Source organism: Falco rusticolus, chromosome 3 (genome assembly GCF_015220075.1).
Source record: "Falco rusticolus isolate bFalRus1 chromosome 3, bFalRus1.pri, whole genome shotgun sequence".
Classification (NCBI taxonomy): domain Eukaryota; kingdom Metazoa; phylum Chordata; class Aves; order Falconiformes; family Falconidae; genus Falco; species Falco rusticolus.
The window spans coordinates 1,673,515-1,700,676 of NC_051189.1; the positions used below are offsets into that span (position 1 = coordinate 1,673,515).

A 27,162-nucleotide genomic window follows, 5' to 3' on the forward strand; every position below is an offset into this window, starting at 1 on the left:
CTTGTAACCTGCTGAAAATTAATAAAAATAATATGACTTAAGAAACAAGCAGTGTAGGACTTCCAAAATATGAGGCTCTATAGAATGTTACATTTAGAGAGCAGCTGCTGGTAATGGTGTTTTCTCCAAAAAGAAAATTACCAAAATAGTCCTCAACTTTTATGTTGGTAATTCTGTTCTGTTTTACTCCTGCTGGTGTTGGTAAATGGGTTTATTGCACACAAACATTTGGACTTCATTACAAAGTCATTTGCCTAAGCCAAAACTAAACATTACTTGGACTTCATTTTTTCCATGTTAAGAAGGTTTTCACTAAGATTTTTTTTCCTTTGAACTAAAATTAGCAAAAACAATCTCCTGAGAATTGAAATTGCTTTTGTAAAGGACTAACACATAAGAATGTATAATATTCTTAAATATAACAGATACATATGCTTAGCCGCTTGGAAGGAGATTCTTCATAAAATTGACACTACTTTGTATTTTACCCATAGTTTCACAATACATGCACAGTTTGATTTTGTTGAATTCATTATCTACTGAATGATTATTTCACTTTTTTCCGCTAATTTTATTAAGTGCTGCATGGTAAAAGAAAACAGGAAACGATTCACTTGTATGTTTCTCATGGGGTATCGACACTCATTTTCTGACATATTTTCTGGCTCAGCAAAAAGATTTTTAGGATTATACTGGCAGGCAAAACCTAATAACTATAAAGAGCCATCTGAGCTACCTAGAACAGCATTCCTATCTTTAATCTCAGTATCAAATAGTAGCCCATATTGCAGAATGTAATTTTATAACAACTAAGAGATACTTACCATATTTAGGTGCATTACAGTGCCTTTACTATGAAGGAAATTAGGGAAAAGTATATTTTCATAGTTCAGCCTTATGTCATTCTTGATGTTTTGCCCTCATGAAACATGGAAAGAAAATACATTTGCACATAGAGGGCATTTGTGTGTTTAAAATGCACCATTTATTGACTAGCATATGTAAATAACTTTTCCTCTTGTGCAAGTTGAAAGTAGTAATCTTAAAGTAGTAGTATTTCTAGCATGTCTTCTGATACTATTTTTTCCAGAAGATTGGGATATTAATGGTACTGTGTATTAAACAGGAAACTTGAGAAATAGATAGTAAACCAAAAAGATGTATTTACTCATGCTGAAAAACTCCTGCAAATTTAATATGAACTCTTCCTGCACCCCATCAGTCTTGGTTCACATTCACAAGTGTACGTTGTGTGAGCAATGTACATGTGCAATGCAGTGGAGGCAGTTGAAATACTCATTTTTGTTTAAATGTTTTTGCTTATTTTTGTGATTCATCTGTTAAAGATGGAAGCTTGCAATAGAATTGGAAATATCTCTAGAATTTTTTTAGGTGTATAATGTAACGTTGCATGAGAGCACATCTTTGATATCTGTGCGCAGGAGTGAGTACGTTCTCCAGATTTGTCCATTCAAGATGACACATCATGACTTGTCCTTTATTGGTTTTAATTTTGATGTTTCTACTGTATTTCCCAGAAATGTCAAAATCAAAGGTGGACTAGGTGGAGTGGTATGTTCAGATATGAAGAATAGCACACTGTGTATTTCTGTGTGCATTCAAGTAGCTGAGAATGTGAATGCCCCTACCAACAATTCTTCCTTTCTATAATCTAACTGCTTGCTGCTACCAAATCCTGTGTGTTTTCAGTTTAATGGACTTTATTTGACATTGTGTGAGACTGTATCCTTGCTTGTGCTTGGCAATCTGAAGCTGTAGTTAAAACCTGTTTTCTCCGAATTCTCATCTATCTTAATGCCCTTTAATCCTATAAAAATTGTTTTCCTTTAAAACATTTTCTTATTCACAGTTTTTGTTTGTGCAATAAAGCCCCAAATAGTGCTTCAGGACATATTTTAACAGAATTAATTTTAATGGTCGAGAAGACCTTTAAAAATCCCTTGGAGCTATACTAAGCTTGACTAGATATCTTAGCTGATTTTTAGAAGAGATGTGACTGAATTATATGTATAGTTTTTCTGCAGAGGTTTGTTAGATATTGGTTTTACCAGTATGAACTGGGATGGTTAATAAGCTGTGCTGTTTGGTATGGCTATAAAAAACAAAACAATCTAAAATTTTAACAAAAGATATCTCAATTTCTGAAAACCAAAGGCTAGCAAACACTTGAAGCAGCTGAGACAGTTTTACCCTAATAGAACATAATGAATGCTGTCAAAAGCTATTATCATTTATGGTTGATAATTCAACGCCTAGCTAAGGAGAGCAGCAAGACTAAGCTGAATGTTATGTTCTCATGCAGGGCAAATATCACATGATGCAGTCAGTAATTCCTTCATAAAATTTCTTCTGTATACATATGTAGTAGTTTAACATGTGCAGTTGTATGCCAGAAACCTTTTTGGGATCTTACGGTAGAATGTGAATTCCAAGTGTGAAAAACGATACTCATGACTCCTGGTGCTGATGCTTGCCTATGTCAGATACACGTAGACTTCTCAGCTTCCCTCACCGGCGTGTGTGCATCCTTACATAACCTAGCTGACGCTTGAAGGACTTCCCCAAATCTGTCTAGAACTGTAATTCTTTACTTGGATTTACTGCAGATATTACCAAGTGTTTTAATGGCCTGATGTTAATGCTAGACCAGTTTTATTACGAAAATTCAGACAAGAATATTGTGGAGGAAGCAGGAGCGTTTAGTTGGGTCTTCATTCAAATTTGTAGATCAGTTTAAACATTTTCAGCATGAAGAGAAAAATCTATTTATTTGAAATCTCTGAAATATGTTTCAAATCGAGCAAAAGTGCTTTTGTCCCTCAGTGGCTCCATACATGATCTGCACAAGTGTTTGTGAAGACAATAATAGGGCAAGGGTAAATGGATGCTAATAAATCAATTGTCTCTGTCAGTTCACTGTTTAATGTTCTCTAGAATACATAAGATTTATCACTGAGGAACTGTAGAATAATGGTAGTGTATGGAAACAAAGTCCACAAGGGAGATGTACTACATCATTCGGATTTAGCGCTGCCATCTGCTTAATAGCATTGAGATGACTACAGAGGTAGTTATGATCAGCCATTCATAGCAGTGACAGATGCTGCAGAGAGTTAACATGCCAGAGAATGAGGTTTGTTACTAAAATTCGGATTATGTGACAAGATTGCTGAGAAGGGGGGCTGGGTTTGTTACCTCTCCAACAGCATTAAAGGTTTACTGGGTACTTTTAAGTTTACTATCGAGAGAATGGCTAGCACAGCTTACTGTAGTACAAAACGATGTGGAGAACCCCATCTGTCTGCTTCATGGCAGTCAGAAGTTTCAAATAACTTCTTTAGGCTTGTCTGCTAGCATTTAAAACTGGATACATCTTTTCCTGGGTGGGTGTGGGTGGGGGAAGCTTTTGTCTAGCTGCATTGTTTTTTACCTACAACAGAGGCTCAGCTGTACAAGGGATCGTTTATATAAGTACATACCTGTGTCTGTTTAGGGGCAAGAACAAGTCATTCATGTAGTAGTTTCATTTTGTGTTTAATTATAACTTAAAATTTTAAAACTGTTTTAGATCTTCAGTCAGCGTGATCTCATCTTCACTCTGTTGCAGAATTCAATTTAAACACTGATAGAGAAGGGGAAAAATAAGGATTTAGAGTAATTGCTGGCTTTGTCAGTTTTCTGCAATGTTTTTTGGTTTCTACATTTAATGCTATAGATTTCTCTTGGCAACAACCATTGTGCCATTGGCTTAAAAACAGTGTTTCTCTTTTGCTCTTCTTGTGTATATGACAATAATTGCTACCATTTCAAATCATACCAAAATGTGATACATTCAAATAACTGCAAGCTGCCTGTCTGAGGGAATTGGCAAATTCTCTTTAGTATACCTATGTTTATACAGCGCCTCCAATTCATTCTCTGTTTATTGGTTACTGCGTTAAGTACATGCTGCAACTTTAAATCATTCATCTAAAAGCATAAAAAGGTAACTGCCGATGTTTTAATCCCCAAGCATGTTAAAAATGCAGTGTTGTGAATGCCATGCAGTGAGGCCTTAGTCTTTACCTGTCGTTTCAACAGTGACTGACTGATTCAAGACATAAAATTTCTGCAAAGCAGGGAAGGCTATGCACAGAGACCCTGCGGTTTGAAAGGTTTGAGGAAGTTTGTGATTCACAGCTTGTGAGAGTTACTTAAGAACTAAATAACTGGATATCAGATTGAAGAGAGAACTAAGGAAAAAAAAACACCTTGGAATCTGGCAGTGGCCATTGTTCAGCTGAGGCCTAAATACAGCTACATTGGTTTACTAAAATCCCTCAAGTCTCTAAATCCCTGAATTCATGCCACTCCTGAACACCTTAGTTTTGAGAAGCAGATTCCTAGTATGTAGTTCTTGGTGAGACCCTCCCCATTTTCCACTAGGAGCTCAAATTTTAAGGTACCTTCTGAGACTGTGCTTAGTAGTCATACAAAAGATGACAATCTTCCTGTAAGAGGAGGATTTTCATAAAGAGCTGAGCGTATGGATTTGAAATTGGCTTATGGAGATGTTGCTATTGGTATTTGAAAGTTAATTGCTAACATTCTGTTTGTGATGCTCAGTGTTTTAAATTTACATTGTTAAGTTTGTCAGCAATCATGCATTTCCAGGATGTATAAATATGCATTATATGCAAAACGGTGTCTGTTACTGTAGTTTTTCAAGATGTAATTCTCTCTATTTTAATGCTAGTAGCTGTTTGTATTTCGTGCTCTGACTTATAAATCAAATCAATCCACAGCACTTTGATTTCTGGGGACAATGGAAATGGCTGGTATTTTGCAATTGTGGTTCCTTATGAACACCTGGTACGTATGAGCTTATTGGAGGTTATAATTCTATTCAAATAAATCCTCAAAAGCATTAGCATAAACAAGCTAATGTATCTTTAACTGAAAATACCTGCCATGTGGTTTCCTGCTTAATTTCTACACTCATATTATTGGATGAGATTATTTTCTGCAGCTTTTCACATCTAGTTCTTCAGGTTTAGGTAGATGTCTTCATTTTTTTGTCACCTGTTAAAATGTGACAAGACAAAATATTCAGAAGTGCCTCATAGCACAGGTAGTTGTAATTGTGAGTCTAGCATGCATGTTTGAATTTTTTTTAATTGGTCTACAGAAATATGGTCTGAAACATCAGTGAACAGAAATAAGACTAAGGCACTTTAAAGTGTAATGATGGAAAACCCACAAGTATATCTTATGGTGCGCTCATAAAATTGGAGAAGTTTTTAGAGTCCTTGTCATGTTGACATTGGTATGTTACTTCACTATTTAAGAAATGTTTGGATTACTTTTCGTCTGTACTACTTAATGAAATGGTTTGAGATAGAAAGACTATTTTGGGTTTCTTCATGGCTTTCCTAGTAAACTTAATTATGACTATGCCTCAGTGATTAGAAAGCAAGTAAAAATGCATTTTAAAATAAAACGAGACCTGTTGGAGAAGACTCATATAGAGGTGGTATAGGAGTACAAAAAGTAGTAACATGAAATTTTAAGTATTTGAGAAATCAAAAAAAATATTTATTTAATAAAAATCAGCATTCATTTTGCATGATTGGCTTAATTTTACCTAGTGATTGTAGAGCATCTTAAACTGGGTGGTTGAATTCCCACAATATAATCAAAGATGATTAATGTTTGGTAGGATTTAGGATTTTTTCCTTGACTGATTACACAGGTGAATACATGAGAAAATGGTTAGTCAAATAAGATCTTTTAGGAGGTCCTGAATAGGAAGAAAAACTCGTTAATGGTGAATATTTTTTAAATATTAAATGCTATATTGTAGTTATTAATGATAACTTGTGGAATTAGTGATAGCTTTAAAATATTATGAGGGTTTCAATTTAATTAGTGTTTTGGATTTTAAAAAATAATAATCATACTTTAAGCTTTGATGGAGGTAACAAAGAGGAAGGAGAGTATCCAGTTGCCAGGCAGCAGTGCTGCTAGATGTATGGTCTTTAGAGACTGAACTTGGAGGATCAGGCTTCCAAATCTTACAAATTAAAGTTATTCATTTAGAAATGACTTTTCAGATGTGTTACAGAATAACTAACTTTCTATCAGTGTCATGGAGACACCAAGATAAGGAAAAGACTTACATAGTCTCTCTATGACTAGAGAAAGGACAACATCGTAAATTAGCACTTCAGTAGATAATGAAGACCATATTTAGGGATGATTTCTTTACTGGTGTGGGGTGGAGAAGGAACTTCACTGGAAATTCACAAGGACTATTAGTTGAATGAGAGATGCAAGAGAAATAAGGCTTTATCAGTTCAGAACATGTTTTTGTCACAGAACACATTTTTGTAGATGAAGATTGGGCACTATTTGGCTGGTTGACAGTCAACATACTATGTCTGTTTACTAGCAGTAATTGAAAATTGCAGTTTTCTCTCTTCAACTATCCTGTAGTATTCGGTTTGCTTTCAAGGGGGGAAAAAAATCTGATGACTTTCCATTGATAAAGAAATACCTGTTTAGTTGAGCAACTTTAGAAAAGGAAGATGTTCCAGGAAAACTTCAAAATGGTCTTACTTGTTGTCTTTGTATTTTATTTTAGTAGAAGTACTTCTAAGCACAATTTTGGTGTCATTCAAATGACAGATCATGAAAAATACAGTTTAGTAACCATCAGAATTTGAGGTGTATCATGGTGTACTCATGTCAGGTGAGAGCTGTATATAATGCACTTGGAAAATACATATTGATAGAAGTAGCAGAGTCCACGTAAGGCCAGGAAACAAGTCTTTGCAGTTAAATGGATTGCATTGTCTTCAACGAAAGAGGAAAAAATCTGCCTTATTGTAATTGGAGAGGCAAGGCTCAGACCCTGTTGGCATTAGGGGCATGAGGGAAACACTGGGAAGATAATTAAATATGGTAGTGCATTGCTTGTAACGTCTGTCAGATGCTTGGGGTTATACAGCCCTGAAAACTGTCAAATGCAATCTTTCTTTAACCAAATATATTCCTTGATGGCACTTTTATTATTTTTTATTTATAATCACATAAGAGTGCGATGGAATGATATTTTTCCTCTCAAATGCTTTTCAATTTCAACTGATGAGTCAGGGTATCAAATTTATAGGAAACTGATGAAAATTGTACTGTTCCTTCGATAAATTAGAAGGACAAGAAGGTATGATAAATATCTTACTGACTAGTATTTCTAATTACAGAATGGTGACATAACGTCTGTGCAGTTTTTGTGGATTATGTATTACAGGCAGTATTGTCCCGTACTCCAGTCTGTGACAAGTAATGCCAACTTGGATCTCTTAACAGCTTACGCAGACCTCAAGGGATAACAGAGAATTAAATGGAATAATAGCCACAGCTCTTTCCAGTATTGAAATGGATGGTCTAAAGATTTCTTTGATCTTCACTGTGCTCTGCTGCTTCCAGTGTCCTGAGTAGTCTTGTCTGTTTGGAGGAAAAGGGAAGAAAGCACATCCTTTTTTGGATCTTAATGTTGATGTTGGTTCACATCTCTGTTCCCCATTTAACAGCTGGAACACTGGGTACACACCTGGATCGCTTAAGATTTCCAGTTTGATTCCCTCTGTTAGCAATCTAGTTCACTTTCCCCAAACCACTTTGCAAACCAGACAAATGTGATGTGTGGTAGCTGGGGCTTGGTTCTAATTCACAGGCCAGGCCAAACAGAAACGCTGATGTTCACACAGCCTGAATTTTTAGGTTTTCTGCCAATGCAAAAATTTCTTGTTTGATCTAGCAAATTTCTGGCATTTTATTTAGTATCTGTCGTGTTTAGGAATGGTCTGTTGCTGTATTCTATTCATAGTTTTCAAGGTTCCTGAGCAGAAGCCTTTTGTACTGTGTGCTTTAGTCGCCTCTGCTACTTGCCATGTACCGTTCTTGTTTTGAGGGATGGGATGTAGAGAGTGGGGGATGGGGACAACACAGAATTAGTTCAGACAGCAATAACTGGACATTTGGGATGCTAAAACTGTTAAGCTTAGGGAACTGTGTTGTGTTCTGTAGAAGTCTGTAGATAGACGTAATTCTGTGCCTGGTAGGTAACACCAGAATGCAGATGCCTCTGAAGGGCATTTCACTGTTCAGAAGTGAAATTTATTACAATTTCTGCCATAAAAAGTAATTTTTAAATAGTGATAGCTAAGGGAATCCTAGAGGGGGCAACTCTGGTCACCTTTTAGGATTATAGGTATTAGGTTTGCTATTGTTACTATCCATATAAGAGTACAATGAAATAGAATATAAGGAAGATTGCATCATTTTTCTGTATTTTATAAAGCTTTCACGTATAGGTCTCAGTTGCTTTCTGAGATTGTTACCTGTTTTACAGACATAGACTGAGATGCAGGGATGATGGTATATGCCAAAAAACTTCTGCTAAGAAGTGGTAGAACTGGGCATTAAATAAAAGTATGTCTGAAAGATGCAAGAAAAGATGTGGGTGTCCTCTTGATATGCTGGTTTTCTGCTACCCTGCTGTAAGCTGGGTTACAGAATACGGTGTTCTAGTGATCCACGGAAGCATTAAAAACAGATGCTCAACTCGAATATTCAAGACAATTACAGAGTTTTGAGCAGCTTCACTACAATTAGTTTTCTTGACAATAACATTTGGGACATGCTTCTTCCTGTTTACTGTTGATGGTTGGTTTTTAATATCAGAGGCAGCTGAGCATGAAGATCTGTTACAAATGATAGAAAGAGTTTTGTCCTTGTAGAAGAACTCTATTCAGATGTGATCATATCAGTCAGGGTCTATCATATCAGACCTCTTGCTAGAGAGAGACTCATTTGTTATTTCTGCTTTGCTGCTGTTCTGTGCAACCTCTGTGTAGAAAGACAGAGGTGATGCTTGTGGAGCTGCTCTTCGCACAGAAGGAAACCTCAGTGTTTGGATGGGGGTTTTTGTCACTTTGTGAAACTGCCCTGACTTCTGTCTGAAGGGACCCATCCCAAAACTGCTTGTCATACTAATATGTGAAAGGAAAAGCAGGGGTTTTTTTTTCCAGTTTTCCCTAGTAAGCGTTACAAGGAGCTGAATTGATTGCAAAGGCTGTTTTTCATCACTGAAGATGAAGAAAGTTTCAGTTCACTCACTGCTTAAGCACTGACAAGCCTAGTTACCAGGTTTAAGTGTTGGCTTTTCCAGTAAACAAGCTTCCAGTCAGAGACATTTTACTCTCCCCTTAGCAGTCAGGCTCCCTGCCATACCGCTTTTGTTTCAAACACAGAAATGGCATAATGCTGATTCTAAAAGATGCTTGCATCAAATCTAAAGAGCCATGGCAGTTGCATTCATTAATCACTATATATTTTGACTATCTTTATGCGTTCTTTTTAAATACTACAGAACACTTCCACCGTGTGGTTGACATGCCTGTTCTGGCATTGTCCCAGAAATAGCCTAATGACCTGTTTGGAGATCTTCATGATCATCTTCATGGTTGAAACTCAACCATTCTGTTCATATCTGTCCCAAGAAAATATTCTCTGGACAGAATAAGCTAATAGTTAATAAAAGGTAAGAGTTGCTTAAGACTTAACCATCATGTCAAGAGCAGTTACTGCTGTTTGGTTTTTTTCATAAAGATTTGTTCTTCTGTTACGGTTCATCAAGATATTTCCAGAAACAATCAGCTTAGCAGAAAAGCCTGAGAAATTCAGGTCATATTCCACAAGACCTTTGAAGTCTTCTGTTGAATACCTCTGAATTAAAGTATTTTAAGACACTTGTCACAGCACGGTAGTTCTAGAAAAACAGCAGGAAGCTTCCCAGTCCTCTGTTTTACTAGATTAAAAAAAGCTGCTCTAAGACTTTTCTTCATCAGTGATGCAGTGCTAAAATCTGAGGTTGCTTTTCTCTATCTCAGGCTGTTTCTTGAACAGCGAAAACAGGCACTTCCCCGGCCTTATTTAAACTACTTAAGCCTCACCTCACACTTCCTCTAAGCACTATAGGATTAATGGCCAGCCCTCAGCAATTAGAAGTGACATATTTAAGTTTATTGCTGCTTGCTAATCTTTCCATTAACGTTAGGTGGTTCCAAGTTTTTATGTTGAAGTGGAAAACCACCATTTTTTGTCTTTGCGATCTCTATTGTCTCCTGTCAGCCCAAAGACATAGTGCTGAATGGAGATACAGAAGACGTTACAGGTGAGGAAATACAAGCAAGGGCTCTGTATGTACAAAAGATCTGAATCACATCTGATACTCCAGTGTTGATTGCACTTGTATTGTTTACTTGATGGTTAGGAAGATTCTTGAAAACTCAGCTACTGCGCCATATAATGCCATTATCCATTTACAAAGTATACACCTGAAGAAGTAAGGAAACATTAAAAAGAGAAAATGGAAGAAAGTGGCCTGAAGAAGACACTTCACATGTGAAAACATAGGAACTCAAGGTGAACTCCAAGTTTAATCTTGCTAGGTTAAAAATGGAAAGGATCCAGGGCATGTTTTTTCCTTGTTCTGAAAGGAGGGAGGCACGTGAGGTAAAGCAAACGAACCTGTTTTGTGGTTTTGTTCTCCTTTCTGAGACAAAATGAAAGAAATGCAAAGAAAAGGGCTCCCCTTACAGAATAAATCCATTAGAGAAAGACAGTTTGAATAGTCTTCAGTCACAATGCTAAGATGCCAAAGAACCTATATAAAAATGCACAGATGTCAAGGATGCTTCTAAAACAAAAACTGAAATCATACCTTCTGTCTGGAGGAGGAATTCTTTAATATAGCTGCTGATTTCTCAGAATTGACCTCAACTATCGCAGTTTGTGAGTTCAAACGGATAATTCAGAAGTTTGGCGTTTGCAGGTTCCTTTTACCAGGTTTCCTTTTGGCAGGTAATTGCTTTGAAAAAAATAGTTCTGTAAGCTTTAACTTCATATACAGTAGTAGATTTTTCTGTAATTCCTCTAAACCTCAGTTAGCTTTGGACTTCGTTGTGAACTCTGGGCTATTCAGACTGTTACAGGTGAAACAAATTTTGATGTTTTCTTTACCCTGATTTCTTTACAGCCATCTGTATGTACCCTTTTATTTGGGTTACAGTCTTTAGTTGTCTTATCTGAACTTTTAAATTTGTTTAACATACAATTGAATTGCAAGAGCGTTGGAATTATTCATAACCACAAATAATAAAGCAGTCAGAGTAGAGTTTTGAATTGGACTAGGCAACTTTACTTCCCATTATAACTTGTACTTTTTGGACAGATTATTAACGTTTGAAGGGTTTTTCTGTTAATAAAGATTGGTCATGATATACTTTGAGTATAAGTAAAAGATTTTTTTTCTTTTCTGATGTTTATGTTTTGCAGTTTCCATGCTATAAAATGAGTCATTTTTTGCTTTATAGATGTTTTAGATCTATGAAATGAAACCCTGCAAAAGTCATTCTGACAGGGTTAACAGATACAGGGATAGAACTCAGCTGCTATAGGCTTCTAAACTTAATGACAGCTTTAAATAATCAAGTAGTGTGTGGAAGGATAGTGAATGTCAGTTTTGGTTGTCAGAATAAAGAATTTTATCACTGGCTGCTTCAGGGAAAAATTATGTTATTTCTTATGTTTCGAACTTTTTCCCTTGTTATTCTGGGGTCCGCATCACATGGACCAACAAACAAACCACAGATAACATTTAGGTTGTACGCAGATACTGTGTTGTGGGTCTTCATAGTACATTGTGGTTAAATTGTTTAGGAAGCCTTACACTAGCAATAACAAATACTCACCCACACTTTTTAGATACACATTTGTACATGCCAGAACCGTATTATTTCTGCCCTGGATTATTTCAAAACCCATAAAATGTCGTTGTGGGTTTGGGTTTTTTTTCACTAAAAACTAAAACACGAACAACCCAAATGCAACAAATTACCCTTGTCTTGTGTCAGTTTAGAAATGATAGTGATGTTGTTTTCGTATAAATGATTTACCTGCTAATTTCATGTTAGTGCTATAAATTGTTCTTTTCTGTTTTTTATTTTATTAGCAATCAAATGTTAGAAACATTTTGTCAATATTAGTAATTACTTTCTAATGATCATACATTAGCGATTTTCTTCTCTACTCAGAAGGTCGTGACTGGTAGCATCAGTTTGTGGAGTATTTTCCAGATATAGTCAGCCCCGAGTCTGGCTGTGGTTAGAAAGAAAAGGAAAGAAACAATTAAAAGTTGCTTTTGATGTCCTACAAGCATGTCTAATAGACGTTTGTGCTGTCAGCTATGTGAAAGACTATACTTAGCCTTACCGACATGAAATAGGAAAGCATAATGGAAAAGTAGTATGTAATAAGGCTTGTTCTTCAGTTTCCATTCAGTGGTCTTAATACAAATAGAAATGCAGTTAGGAAACAGAAGACTGTTCTAGGCCATGGCTACGGGGTTCTTACATACTTTTGAATCCTAATGACTGCAGATTTCTGCTTTTCCTTCCTGGTGTCATTTCTTGTCTGCCTATTAAAGTGATAGCATTTACATACATGCACATTTGTCTTGTTTTGAAGACACTGGAACTTGTACAAGTATAGCAACTATATAGTCTTCTGATCAGCAAGTTGCTTCTCCTTTATTGCATTTTTATCAGTGAATTCAAAGATGCAAAAGCAAACTACTAGACAACAGTAGGTAATGAAAAGTGGTTTTCATACAACAAATGAATTGGTTCAGTACCAACACCTCCTGCTCTTCTTTCATTGGCACTTGTAAGATCTTAAGCCTTGCCAACTATAAGTATGATTTTAAATACAAAATGCCCACATCCACATATACACTGTGGACCAGTGGCTCAGTGATGAAAAAGAATCCTAAACGAAAGTTAATATGGTTTCTTTTCTCTTTTATAATCAATGAACAAACAAGACCTAAGCTGTCACTGTCACATGGATGCTTTACCTTTCTTACCTAAGGGCATGTCTGTATCCTTCAAGCTTTCTTCTTTTCAAAGAACATGTAATGATAGGCATTGCTATTTAAAATGTAATTGCTTTATTTCTTGTTCTTCTTCCTACTTCCCTTCTCCCATACAGTGGAGCAGATTACTATGACTATGGCCATGGACTGAGTGAAGAAACGTACGACTCTTATGGTGAGTAGCTTTCAGCTGAATTACTGCAGTAGTAGACTCTTGAAAAAATATGAAAGAAGAATTTCCATAAGGCAAGCTTAAGTTCTACAGTGGATAACAGCTGTTCAGGGATTCCTGCGCTGTCGCAGAGCTCCTGATGTGTTTGAGAAAACTACTGAAGAAAGTTTCTGTGGTCTGTTAGCTACCATAAACTAAAATCAAAGAAAAAAAAAATCTAAATCATGTTTCAGGTACCCTTTTGATGTCACATTCAATGAGATTTAAGGGGAAAAATGGGGGTGTAGGACCTTTTTTCAGGAGCTGTTTGGAGCTGAAAGCAAATGCTTTGTGTGACACAACTGGCACTGAAGCTTGGTACAACGTAAGAATATGCTGAAGTTCTCAGTTGGATCAGGGCCTAATTGAGTGCATTTTAGTCTTGTATGTTTTTTTCTATTAGTTCATTTTCATACATCAGTCTTGGGGAAATCAAGCAGGGAGTCATTATGTAAAGGTTATGAAAGTACTTCAGGTAGCTAATAGACATGAGGGCACTGGGTGACTCACACAGAGACAAAACAATGTGTAATGAAGCAAAAAAACATATGCCAGTGGTGAAGATCACATTTTTTTAAGTTAGAAGTATGGTAGTGACAGGTTTAATTAAAGAAATCTGTTACGGATTAGAAGCATAAAGCATGTTAAAAGGCACCTTTGATTAAGGGAAAAATGTTAAATCTCTGGCTAGAGATCAGAGAAATGTAATCTAAATCACTCAAATCTCAAACATTCGAGGATTGTTAGTAACTTGTGTAATAGAGTTGTGATTCTGGGTAATGAGTGCTTAAATGATTTTAAAGCTGTATGTGAAATTGTCCATGGTGTGTTTCTTGAACTCCATTTGGAAGTGCTTCTTTTGCTGAAAACCAAAAGGATCTCAACTAAGTTGTGATAAATGCCTTAATGTTATCTGCTTAAACTAATCATTTTGCTTAAGGGGAAAGTCAGTTTATCAAAAGAGGTCACTTGAAATTCCTCTGCCCCACAGCACTTCCAATTGGTGTTGATAGATATATCACTTAAAACTTTATTTCAGCATTAAAATAAACTGCCATTATAAACCTGATACTTCTAAGACTATTCCATGAATGTAGAATTGGTGGGGGGAGGGGAAAGTATGAAACTGCTTAATTTAGATAGACTGATAGGGGAAAAACGTGGATTGCAGTATTTAACGTTGAAAGTACAGATTTTTCATTGCTTTTGGATTTCAAATTGGTTTTCTATTTATCAAAGCACAGCCACTCAGAATATTAAGTAATGTACTTGCTCAAGTTGAGAGGAAGACTATAAATACCTTGAGGGATGATTATGGGTTGCAGCCACTGAAGTTTTTGCACATACAAATAAAGAGTTATACACTTCATTTCTTAACTAGCTGACCCTCCAGTACATCCCTAAATGCAGTTAGATGCTAATAATCACCCTTAGAGTGTGTAAGGAACGTTAGGTGTATCAAACTAAAGTCTGTAAGACTGTATAGTGAGCAGTTGGTTGCCTAGTGTTGGCCAGGAGGAAACAGATTCCCAGGAAGGACCTGAACTTTTCCTTCCCTGAGAAGCTCAGTTGCCAGTCCAGAGGATGTAGGAAGAATATCAGTATTTTTTAGGATTTAGAGCCCTGAGTGGCACCAAAATGAACTGATAAAAAGTAAAGTGACTCTTACTCTACCAATTTGACCAGTTGCTTGAAGAGGAGCAAGTATTCCCCTTAAACTCTTAAGACTGCTTTTTACATTTAAGCAGTCTTTGCAGTGGTGCTTAAAAGCTAGATATTTTTAATTCTTACCCCTCTGCCAGCTGCCTTTACTGTCAGGTTAGGGTTCTTTTCCTTGCTTAATAGAAGCCTTGCTTTCTGTGCAATGAAGAAGCCCAAGAGGTTGCTTCTCATGTATGTTGTTCTTTTATCAGATTCCTGTGGCACTTGCCTGAGGTACAAGTTTAATTCTTTCAGCCTGACACCAAATTTGAACTGGTTCCTTTTACCTCCTAGGCAAATGTTCTGACTACCTAGGTATAATATATAACCCAGACTCTGCAGGCAACCACCTAAATTTTAAAAAATAAAGTAGCTAGAATGAGACTCTTATGAAGAAATTGTGAAAATGGACCCTTAACTTAAAAGGATTCTTGACACCTAATTTCAGATATCTACTGTCGGAGCAAGTGACCTTAACATTCAAAGTGCAAGGGTTCTTTGACTGTTGACATCTATTTATTTGTTTTCAATGGACTAGAAAAGACAAAGTGCTGCCAACATTTTAGGTTACTGTATATTTGGATTCCACCCTTTAGTTTCTGGATTGCATTGGGTTCACTTGGACATCTGTCTGCTTAGGGCAGGGCAATTCTCCAAAAGCAGATATGGAAGCACGTAAATGTGGTAGGATTAGGAGGCATCAAATATAGCACAAGGCTTTCACAAACTTACAGTCAAAATTCAAAGCAGCAATTTCCCTTGTCCTTTTAAGAGGGAAGTGTATGTTTACAGTGAAGTTAAATAGTGCGCCTAGATTGTTAGAAGCTGTAGGTGTTTGTAGTGATACTTGAGGTTTTTAACTGTTTGATTGCATATTTGAATTAAGCCTAAATCGGTACTGATGCAAAGAAGCTCATTTCAGAGGGTAGTTTAGTTGTTTGTAGATAATTCATATCCTTCATTCAATTCATCCTAGCATCATTATTTGTAAGTCTGCTACTGTAGCTTCCATTTCTGCAGGTCCAGTTTAATGCCAGAATGCCAGAGCCCTACATATTTTTGCCATATTAGCCTGTCACACTCCTTGCTATTATGTGCTGAAAAAGCACTGTTGGGTAGCTCATATAGGTGTGTTGTGCCCAGATTTTGTAGTTCCAAGTGTTCGACTTAACTTGGCATACCTTGGTTTCAGTACATAAAATGTCACTGTCTATTTCCCAGTTAAATAAGGAAAAAATCAGTACAGTGTCTGAGAACTTTGGAAGGGGTCTAACTATATTTTCCCTTCTTGTAGGGCAAGAAGAATGGACCAACTCACGACACAAGGCACCTTCTGCAAGGACAACAAAAGGAGTCTACAGAGACCAGCCATATGCCAGATACTGATTGTACTGTCTGATGTTGTGAAATATCCAATCTCCACCAGTCCTGTATACTGTTCAAAGTAATTTTTTCTATGAACAATCCCTTTTTATTAAATCAAAGCGCATAAAAATCTGAACGGATGGACTGAACTTAAAATACTTTGTTGAAAGAACAACCTGGACAGAAAGATATGTAAAACAAGGAACTTTGTTATTTCCAAACTGTATTTGAAAAAATAGGTGATCAAAAAAATAACCTTTGATTAACTAGTGTTAAACAAAAAATAGGTTTACTAAATATGTTAGTTCATTCTTTTAACATAAGCGTAACCTTTTATTTTAAAGGTTTTCAACAATTTAGTTTTTAGTTTTTATTTTCAGCCATTTGCTAGATTTTCTCTTTGCAAACATGCGTAAAAAGGGAAGCAAATTACAAATGCAAATAATGTGGTATTTTGTAACTCAAGTCTTGAAATGTTCTGTAGTGTTAAGCAAAGTTTTACCCTTGCTTGATACTAAATAAACTTTTGAAAGAAAATCAGTGTGTGTGAGATTAATTTTATGCTTTATCTTATAATAAAACTTCATAAATAGTAGTAAACAGGGAGAAATGTTTAACAGTGATCAGCATAAAAGGCTCATATTAAACATTGCGCGACTTATTTAAAAAATGGTATAAACCTAAATGTATATACATATATATATTCACAGTAGATATAAATGCTGTTTAAAGTATCCAAATGGTATGGATCTGCTCGAGTGCCACATTAAATCAAAATATTTCTGTTAAAAGTGGTTTAAAATAGCTAATGAATTTTCTGAAAAAGATGTGACTAGTTTCATCTTGTTGAGCATTTTTTCACTAGTGCAACTTTGGATTTTTTATGAGAATTTTGGTACGTTAATGACCACCTCGCTCCGTGCTGGAAGCAATAAACACAAAGCTTTTAAAGACTTTCTGACTTGACTAATTGAGGTCGCTTTCTTCAGAGGCAGAGGATCTGTAACCCTTAAAACGGTCTTCATTTGCAAAGGTAAATAAATCAAATAAGATTTTAATCTCACTTAATTTATCTTAATATAACCAATAAAAACAGGGAGGTTACAACTTTAGAAAGTTTCATTTTTAGAATGTAGGAAAGACTTTGAGGACACCTAAATTCTCATTTTAAAACGTTTAATTTGTGTTAGTAATCTAAAAAGCCTTAGTTTAGCTAGTTAAATTTGGACAAACTATTCCCTATTAAACAACAGTAAAACCTCATAACCAATAGTTTGTAATATATTATTTTTCCATAAATGCTAGTAAATTAAACATTACAAATGTTATCTAAAGCTTTTTGTTAATCATTAAGTTTGTATTTATTATAGTTTGATTTACATTGTTTTCTTTATATTTGAAAGTCTTTGAAATTTAGTAAAAATATCTTTTTTTTCTCTTGTCAGGAGACCCAACTCCTTGGACAGCCAAGAGAACAAAAACCTTAATCTTCCCATGCTTTGGTAGGTATCTTTACTCTTCTGTGAAATTATTAGATAAACAATGGAGCCATCAATCACGTCCTTAATTCTTTATACACAAGGCTTTAATTTGCATAATGATCACAGGTACTGAGCTGAAGACCAGCAAAAATCATTGGCTGTGTTCAATTCTGGTGGGAAAAGTCATAGTTTTAAATGATCATTAAACTGTGCCAGTGTGTGGACACTGTCCTCTGGCTGTTTGCTTATTGAAAGTTATACATAGCTTTGACATTTCAGCTAATTAAGTATTTCATTGGGCAGAGGAAGGTGAAAGAAAAGGTGGTTTTATGCTTGTAGTGTTCAAATAGGAATTTAAAACTCTTAATCTGGTCAGCAAACATGTCTAAAATGGTTTTCCAAAACTGAAGAAAGCATTTTGTAGGATGGCTTTCTAAGTCAAGCATTTCTGCCCAAGGAGCAGACTGATTTTTTTTTTTGGCACAAATGAAGAACAAGTCCATAGAGGAACATGAGTAGTTAGCTTTACTGTTTCTGGTGAATTCAGGATCTAAAGTTATGTTCACATTGTGTATATTTTAAATAGAACAGGGTTTTGGTTTTTATTTCCTAGTTGGAATGGTAATTCTTCCTACTGACCTCGTGATCTCGGTGCTTTTAGTTGCCAAGATTTAGATAAACAGAGCTCTATACTTTGAAATATTGAATACGTTGTACTGCCTTTGTATACCATGGTAAATTTAAAAGACTGCTGTCACAGGCTAAACTTTTTGTAACTTTTTATACATACGAAATGGCTTTACAACAATTCTGAGAGTATTCTAGAGATTTAAAGCAAAGGACCCTTTTAAGATTAGGAGAGCTTGGAGAAGATTTCTTCCCTCTGGGGCTCAAAGGGCAAAGGTTTGATACCAGCTGTTAGAATCACTATGGCAAAACTGGGTATATAAATACCTTTAAAAAAAATCATGTATTGGCTAAATCTCATTTCTCTTCACATCTTAAATCACATAATGAGTTGCATAACAACTTTTCATTTGCAAATACAAACTTTTATATTAACTGTATACAATGAGACTTGATTGGTTGAAACTAAAATATCTAGTAGGAAGGATGGCTAGTAGACAAAAAAGTGAATCAGAAGTGAATTCAGTCTTCTGTATCTATCCAACTCCGGGGTTTGGGGGGGGTGGTGGTGGTGGTGGTTTTTTTTGGTGTGCCATCTTTCCTTGGTGCCCCCTATATGGAGGGTGAATCATCATGCATTTGTGCCACGTCTGCTGCTCTGCCCTGAAGTCCTGGAAACCCTTAAATTGTTTCAGGTTTTGAGTGCACCATTGTGTGACAGGGTGGCATAATGACTGCATGTTGAAGGTCATACCAGTACATTAAAAGAAAATCCCCTTCCTGACTAAGAACACACCCGTCCTGTGGTCAGAAGCGATTGTTTTGGTCGTGTGCCCAATGTGTATCTGACAAGATGGAGTAGTCTGTAGCCACATGGTGCTCTTGTTAAGTAGCTGTGGCCCACCTTGATGGAAAAGTTAACCATTTCAGTCCATTTTTGTTCTTTTGAGTTGCAAGATCTAAGTCTACATATATTGAGCATAAGTGGTATGAATTTTAAACCCATAGTCTTCCCTTTTCCAGTGCTCCACATTGATACATCTTATTTCCCCTAAGAAAATGTGTTTTCATGTCCTTGAAAAAAAAAGATTGTATCAATTCTCATGTCCTGTACACGTGTGTACAATAAGCTACATCAGTTCAAACAGCTGGTATTAGATATTCTTAGAAACTACACATTTGCAATACAAAACTGCTTTTGACAGTTCCTGAAATAACATGCACTAGCATTGTGTTCTGCTATTGAATTTCTGTTTGGGTTTTTTGTTGGGTTTTTGTGTGGGGTTTTTTTCTTTGGAGTAATCTCTGATATGTAATCCATTAGATTTTGAACAGAGGGGAATGAAATCTAAAAAGTCTTCTAAACTTAAAAAAAAAAAAATCCGTGTAGAAGGCAGCCTTTCTTTTATTGTGACAAACTAACCTAGAAGTGTTTATCCATTCTAGTAGGGTTTTGTATTCTGACGCTGGTTAATTGCTGTATGTTACTGGTCAAACAAGTAATGTTAATGATTATAATTACTCATATAATTAATTTGCCTTCATTGAACCTTTATCACATTTGCGCTGAATAGCAATGGTAGCAGTTTCTGCAATGGTTTCCATAAATCTACATAAATTTATTTTAGGCATAATTGCCTGATCCCACTACTCTTGACAGTCTTCAGAGAATTAATAGTCACTAGTCTCAGGATGTATACAAATGATATTTTGCTCTTTTTCAGGAACTTCTGCCATGTTAAATATGGACTGCTTAGAGCATTGTACTTATCCGTGTGCCTAGACAACGAGACAGGCTACGGAGTATGAAAATCCTGTTCAGTATTTCTTGTATTAAAGCCTTAAAGTGTATAACAATATACACTTTTTAAAATAATTGTATACTTAAACTGTTAATTGTTTAGTGATGCGACAATGTTTTATTTGGAGCTCAATAAAGAATTTTCATATAAGTTCCTGTTACAAAGCAATAATGCAACCTCATGTTCCTTTAGTGGCTCTTTTTAAGCCTTATGCAGCAAGTGTAAAGAGTGTGTGAGTCTCATGACTAGAATGTAAATGCTTTTGGAAATAGCTTGTCTAATGTATGAACAACATAGATCAGTTAAAATGAAGATTGGTGTTTTATGCTGAAGCTTTTCTTAATAGCTAATTGTGAACAGGTCTACTCAAAACAAGATTCTCGGGTAGAAATGATACTCCAATTTTGTTCAGAAACTTGTATAACATGAAGGTGTTTTAATCCCTGTCAAATATACTATGCTGCTTATTCTCTTTCACTTGATGTTTGATGCATAGAAATGTTTTCTGTAATATAGTCACAGGTTTTCTAGTACTAGAGTCTTGGATAAGGCTTTTACACCTTGATAAATCTTGTATCTAAGTCTTGTTTCCTCAGTGCTGATTTCTATTAATTGTGATTGTGATAATTTGTAACAGAAATAAAATTCTGATAATTTAATTTCTTGTGTTCTTTTTCTTAAATCCTGCTTGCAAATTGAGTCCCCCATTCCTCACATGTTTATCAGATGTATTTTTCTTCTTTGAATTTCATATTCATCCCAAGAAAAGCGTAATTTCAGTTTATTTTATTTTGAAAATAAGCAATATCACTTAATAGCTTCACACCTCTGTTGCGAATGCCTCCTCTGACATGTATTCATAACTTCTAATACCGTATACTGACTACTGAAGAATGGCATGGAAATTTATGGGTATGTGGAGAAAAACAAGATTCCTGTTAACCCTGGCACTGATCAAAATGTCTTGAGTAAGAGAGCATTTTTAATAGATGAAAAAACCTTTGACAGTGTAAAAAAAAAATATATATTTATTTTTAACCTTCAAATATTTAAGGTGAATTTATCAGTTAATCTCACAATCTGGAAAGTTCTTCCCAGCCGTCATCTCTCACTGTACTACAACGGCATTTCTGCAATGTTTTCCACAGCAAGCAATAGTAAGTATTTATTAAGTAAAAGCAAAATACGGAAGCCTTTGAATAAGCACAAGAGATGTATAATAATGATTCCTTTCAAAATGACAGGCAGGAACCTCTGGTGTGGGACAGCACCTAACATTTTAAATGCTAGGCAAGTATAAAAATTGTATATAAATACTGTGGGGGGAATTTAGATAGGCAGAATGCAATTTCACTTGCTCTAATTAGGACTGGACACCAGGATTACCAACACAATCTCATTTGAGGAGTGCCATGAACTATTTGAGTGGAGTATTAAGCCTTTGACTCATTAACAGCAGCTTCTTAATGTCAGTACTAAAACATGACTTTAATATGTGACTGTCAGCACTATCTAGCAAATCTGCTAATTTTTCCTGAGATTCTAAACAGGAACTGTTGGGGTCCAGTCAAAGTGGGTTGACTGCAGACTATCCAGCTCTTCATCTTGCAAGTACTTTGCTTCATTTCACTAACATTTACGGACTGTTTCTGTCTTTTGAAGCCTTCGTTTCTGCTGGTTTTCATTATCACTAGGTAGAGGTTTGTGTATTTCTTGTGATTGTGTTTTGAGTGAAATTTGGGTCTTGCTGGAATAGTTCTGTCATTCACTTCAAGAGACCACGCATATACGTGCATCCTGCCTGTGCTGTCATTGACGACTTGAACGTGCGCTGTGGGACAGTCATGATGCTCTGTTGTGTGATGCCAGTTGTATATGACGTTGCCTTAGTTTTGAGCAAGGACATGAGCCTGCTGCTTCAAATGGATTGCCCAGTCTGCATCACAGTCTTTCCAATAGTGTTTATCCTGCTGTGGGGATGTCACCACATTTACATCTAGGTACATAATAAAGGTATGAAATTTTATTTTATGACTATGAATTGGAACAAATCTTGAGGCCACATGTCTTTCTAAATGTTGTTGTAGAGCATACTTTTCAAGTTGGAACTTCATCTTTCTGGGCAAAGGAACTGAAAATTTAAAGATCAAAATGCGAAGTTAAATGTATATAATGGTTGGCGATAAATAGAATCATATCTGCTCTTGCTGATTCTGCTTCCATTTCTCCACACAGAACTTTGCAGTCTCTTTTAACTGTTTTAGCACTATAGATGGATTTTTGTAGTAGGTTCACAATTGTGTGCCAAAAGTCCCAGCTTGTAGTAGAATTTCCAGGTTAACAACATCCAATAACCTCAGTACTGTTGCAGCTCAGTAAATGCTATACCAAGGATCAGAATATCTTTGACTTAAGTTTATGAAAAAGATTAATTGGATGAAGGGGCAGAGAATTATTTTCACAAGCTCAGCAGTTTTGTCCAAGACAGCTGCATTTGTTTAATGGGGAGGAAAACCCCTTTGGTAATGGAAATTATTGAAGGTATTTAGTGTTAAAGCACATATCACTAAGATGATAAATGTTTGTGCAGCCTCAGATACTTCAATGAGTTTGCAGTGCATTGACCCTTGTGTTCAGGCAGGCTTTCTCTACAAAAACAAGTCAAGAGAACATCTCTAGCAAACTTGGGTTTTAAAAATGCTTAGAAACTGTAGCCAAGGGCAGAAATAAAGCTGCTTTGCTGTGTAGTTCTTTTTTGGGTTCCTCACTGGGAAAGTATTTAGGAAGTATGAAAAGTCGACATTCCTAAAAATAGCAAATTAGAGAACAGGCTTAATGGAAACTTCCACTTTTCAGTCAAAGATGTACTTGAAAATTATGAAATTAAAGTAATTTAGATTTAATAAAGGTTTATGACAAAGTTTCTGGAGAATCTTTATATCCAGTAATCAAAATAACTCGTGTGCTTTCAAGATGGAAAGCTACTGAGATAGGATTCCTGACTAAACAAGGTTCTGCTTTTATTACCCTGAGAGAAATCAAATGTAAATCCGTCCTTGGATGCGAGTTTCTGCTTTTACAAAGCTAAACACTTAACCAGTCCTTTATGCCTAGACCCATGGCTTAAATGTTCTTATCTTACTGAAATTTAGAATCAAGAAAGGAACTTTTCACCTGACGTGACATGCTGGCCCCTTTGTGAGGATGAGTGATGTTGGGGTTTTTACGGACCTCCATAGACTGATTTTTTTTTTTTTTTTCTCCCTCTTACACAAAACATAGTGAGCGGCTCCAAATACTTAGTCAAGCAGCAACCTATGAACTCAATAGGCCATTGTCTTCTATGGCAGAAGAGTAAGTGGCAACTTGTGCTGTTGCTGTTTCTCTGTTTGTGAAAGACCCTGATGCCCTAAACATCTCGTCAAACACTTTTTTTATTCACTTGATAAATTGCCTTGTTTCTTCATTCTAGTACTAAAAGTTGGGGTTTCTTAATGTGAATGTAGCTGTTTCTTACTGAGAGAAAATATGCGGACTCCATCTCACAGAATTCACTACTGTAATTAAGGATATATTTTAAAAAGGAGACACAAATGTATTTTAAGTTCATTCTTCTGATAATGCAATTACCAGTTCAAAAATCCATGGATGAAGATCCTTTTATTTCAGACAGTAAGACTGCTACAGATTTACACTGCTAAATATACATTCACTGACTTTGGGCTTTGCAAAATGATTTAGTAAATGTTCATATCGTAATACAAGCACTTTTAAAAGTTCAGTAGACCTTTCAAGATAATTAATGACAGGCTTGAAAGCAAATGAGAAGACTAAAGTATGGTGAATGCTACCTATGTGCAGCATGGAGTTCATCTGACTAATGATTATGATCAGAATTATCCACATGTGAAAACTAACCTTATTCCATTTAGTATGTTTCACTTTTCTACAGCATTTGAGGCTCTAACTTGAAATTGAATAGAAAATGCCCAAACATATTTCAAATATTCCAGTGATGATTTGCTCATATAGCATATGAATAAGAAAACTGTTTCTTCTTTTCGTTATTCACTTAAAGAGTGTATCATTGTTACATCCAGGAATAGAGTTCCTCTTGGACTGACAAAATTAAGGAAGTACGAGTCAAGAAAGCAGAGATAACCTTCAGGCAGTCAGTCCTCTTGAAAGAACTGTGGGATAAACGCATAAGGGATTGTGGTAAAGTTTTGTGGTATGTTTTACAGTGGTGGTCATGAGTTACACTTCCACTCATTACATGTTTGAGGAAATGGAAAAATAATATAAGCATATTACACAACAGGAAACTTGATGGGGGGTGGGGAAGATAAGTTGTTAAAACCCAATCTAAATACTAAAAGCCATTTGGGATTTCAAATTCTGCAATGGAAGAGGAAAGCCTCCATATTTCAGCGTGTATCTTCCCTAAGGTAGCTTAAGAAGCCGTGCAATAGCTGCTAATCTTTAAAATGGCATTTTTTGCTTTTGTGGGGTTCTGGGGTTTTTTTTGGTTTGGGGTTGGTTTTTTTTTTGGTTGTGGGGGGTTTTTTTGTTTGTTTTTTTTATTTTTATTTTTTATGCATAGACTATTCTAACAATTATTCCCAGGGGTTCGGTCTCGATTTAGACATTTTGATGCCAGGAAGTTGAAGTGATGCATCCTAATATTAAGAAGGGTGAGAGAAACAGGTCGCAAGCGTGGTCTATGATAATGAACATTTTTTTCCCCCTGTATCTAGCTAGTTTGGCATTGGAATCCCTCACGTAGTAGGAATAGCTTATTAATTTTTGGTGATGCCTTCAAAGGTGTAAACGGCTAACTTTTGTAAATGCCACAATTAATACCCCTTTGAAAGGTCACTTTGTGTACTCCCGAATAATATTTATATACATGTGTACATAAGTTAAAGTATTTGGTAAGGGCTCTTCAGAAGAATAATTCAAAGGACAGAAGATATCTTACTGTGTGAGACTTAAAAAGCTTGATTATGGTTTATAATTGCTTGCAGAGGGAGAAAATAACAAGTACTAAATGACTCTAATCTAGTAGTGAAAAAAAGTAAGAACTAATGCTGTGTGTAAAAGCCCTGCAGTTATAAATGAGAAATTAGGCTCAAACGAGAGTGATTAACCACAGCAACAAGCAACATACAGAAGAATGGGCTTCTGTTGGTTTTCCTACATCGCAGGCTGGATTGAATGATCTAATAACTGTGTCTGAACTTGAAAGTCATGGATCAATGATTGTTGTATAATAATTCTACCCATCACAAGGAAATGCTTTTTCTGATTTGCAGGCTAATAATCTGTGAGTTATGATCAAAATACCTTTTATTTACAAGGATGAATTCTCCATTTCTGTATATATTTTTTATATATGTTATGCATGTCTTACTGCCTTTACAAACAGTGAAAATACTGGCAAATCAATATTTACTGATGCTAACATAGCAACGCAACTCTTACTCTTCATGCAAGCAACATTTAGAAATCTTGTCTATTGCTGCTGTTAACTTGCAAATTCTGCCTTTTGAACAACAGCAGCTACTTATGAAGTTAACAGAAGTCTGAATTTTGTTACAGAAACAGGCTGGATATTTGAGTTCTAACTTATGTATCTACAACTCGGATGAAAAGCTCTTGATTGGTTGCCCACACTACCCTTAGAGTCAACCAAGAGAAACAAGCTCAAAGGATAATTCATCTTTTTGAGACAGAAGTACATTGACATCAGGTGACTCGCCCTCTGAAAGCACCTGGCTCTTCCCCCTTGACTTTTGAGGGTGGTTAAACTTAACTTGGAAGTTTAAACCTTAGATGTCTGAAGAAAAAAGTGATGAATCCCACTGACATTTCTGTCCTAAATCCAGCTTTGGTGATAACTTGAAAACAGCAGCAGTTGGTGTGGTCTGGAAGTAGATAAATGTTTGGAGAAAGTCACTGAAGACAGGTCTCATAGCAATGTGTGTAGAAGATAAGGTTTGCTACACAGTGTAGAGGGGACTGTTACACATCCTCTTACCTACTCCTATTTGTATGTAACATGTTTGCTGTCTGTCTGTCCTTCTCTCCATCCTTCCTTGCTGCTTGTAAGCAGAAAAGCCAGGCTGTCTTTTGATGGCTTCTGCTCCAAACATTTCTGTGACATAGCCTTCTTAGCATATGTATTTATCAGGACATTTTCATACTCAGTGTTTGTTTCCAGAGCCTTCTGTTAAATATGCCTACATGTTTTTGTTTGTTTGTAAGCACCTTAAATCTAAGGATTAGCTAGAATATTGGCTGAGAGGACTTGTACAAGATGGAATTTATGGTTATGCTATGTTAGTCACTGCTTAAAGGCAAGTTTTAAATGGGATTGGCTGAAGGAAAGTCTAGAGACTAGAAAAAAACAGTCAAATTTCTGTGCATAAATATTGAGAACAATAGGAAGTAAAAGATTTCCTGTTTCAGTCTAGTGTATAAAATATTAGTATCCAGACCTCACTAATAACCATTAGATGCTACGCAGAAGAAAAATAAAAACTCCAGTGTACTTATCCAGTTATCCGGAGCTGTATAAATAAGATTATCTCTTCTTCAGAATATCTGCAGGAAATCTTTTAACTAGGAAACAGAAAATATGCAGCACTTCTGTTAATGGAAGTCTAAGACTTCATACTTCTATGGTTCTTAACGTTTAAGGAATTGACTAACTTTGAAGTGCGGGTGTGTTAAGGAATAGGTGAAACAGGTAGATCATTTTGCACTATACAGAAGAAGAGCCAAAAAAAAGACTGAAATTTAGCATTGGTGCAATATTCCTCAGAAAGTAAAATTTTCCCAGAAGAACACTGGTCTGCAGGAAAACATATAATGAGAACAGAGTTACTATTTCATTTTAAAATAAAGTATTTCAAACCTTTTTTGAAAAAGTACTATATTTTCAAAGCATGACTTTCAGGACATGCCTAGTATTGC

At 35.9% G+C, this 27,162-nt stretch overlaps 1 protein-coding gene across 4 annotated transcripts in view; it reads left to right on the forward strand.

The window, feature by feature from the left end:
- The window catches only part of KHDRBS3 (KH RNA binding domain containing, signal transduction associated 3), a 95,236-nt gene extending 74,393 nt beyond the window's left edge, over nucleotides 1-20,843 (forward strand). For 3 of the 4 annotated variants that reach the window (XM_037379550.1, XM_037379552.1, XM_037379553.1), the window contains 4 exons: nucleotides 13,114-13,172; nucleotides 16,204-17,307; nucleotides 17,720-17,776; nucleotides 20,107-20,843. In XM_037379550.1, coding sequence (XP_037235447.1) covers nucleotides 13,114-13,172; nucleotides 16,204-16,295 — 151 coding nt within the window. In that variant the 3' untranslated portion in view covers nucleotides 16,296-17,307; nucleotides 17,720-17,776; nucleotides 20,107-20,843. The remainder of the gene's footprint in view (nucleotides 1-13,113; nucleotides 13,173-16,203; nucleotides 17,308-17,719; nucleotides 17,777-20,106) is intronic. The other variant, XM_037379551.1, reaches the window with a different exon arrangement.
- Nucleotides 20,844-27,162: the final 6,319 nt, after the last annotated feature.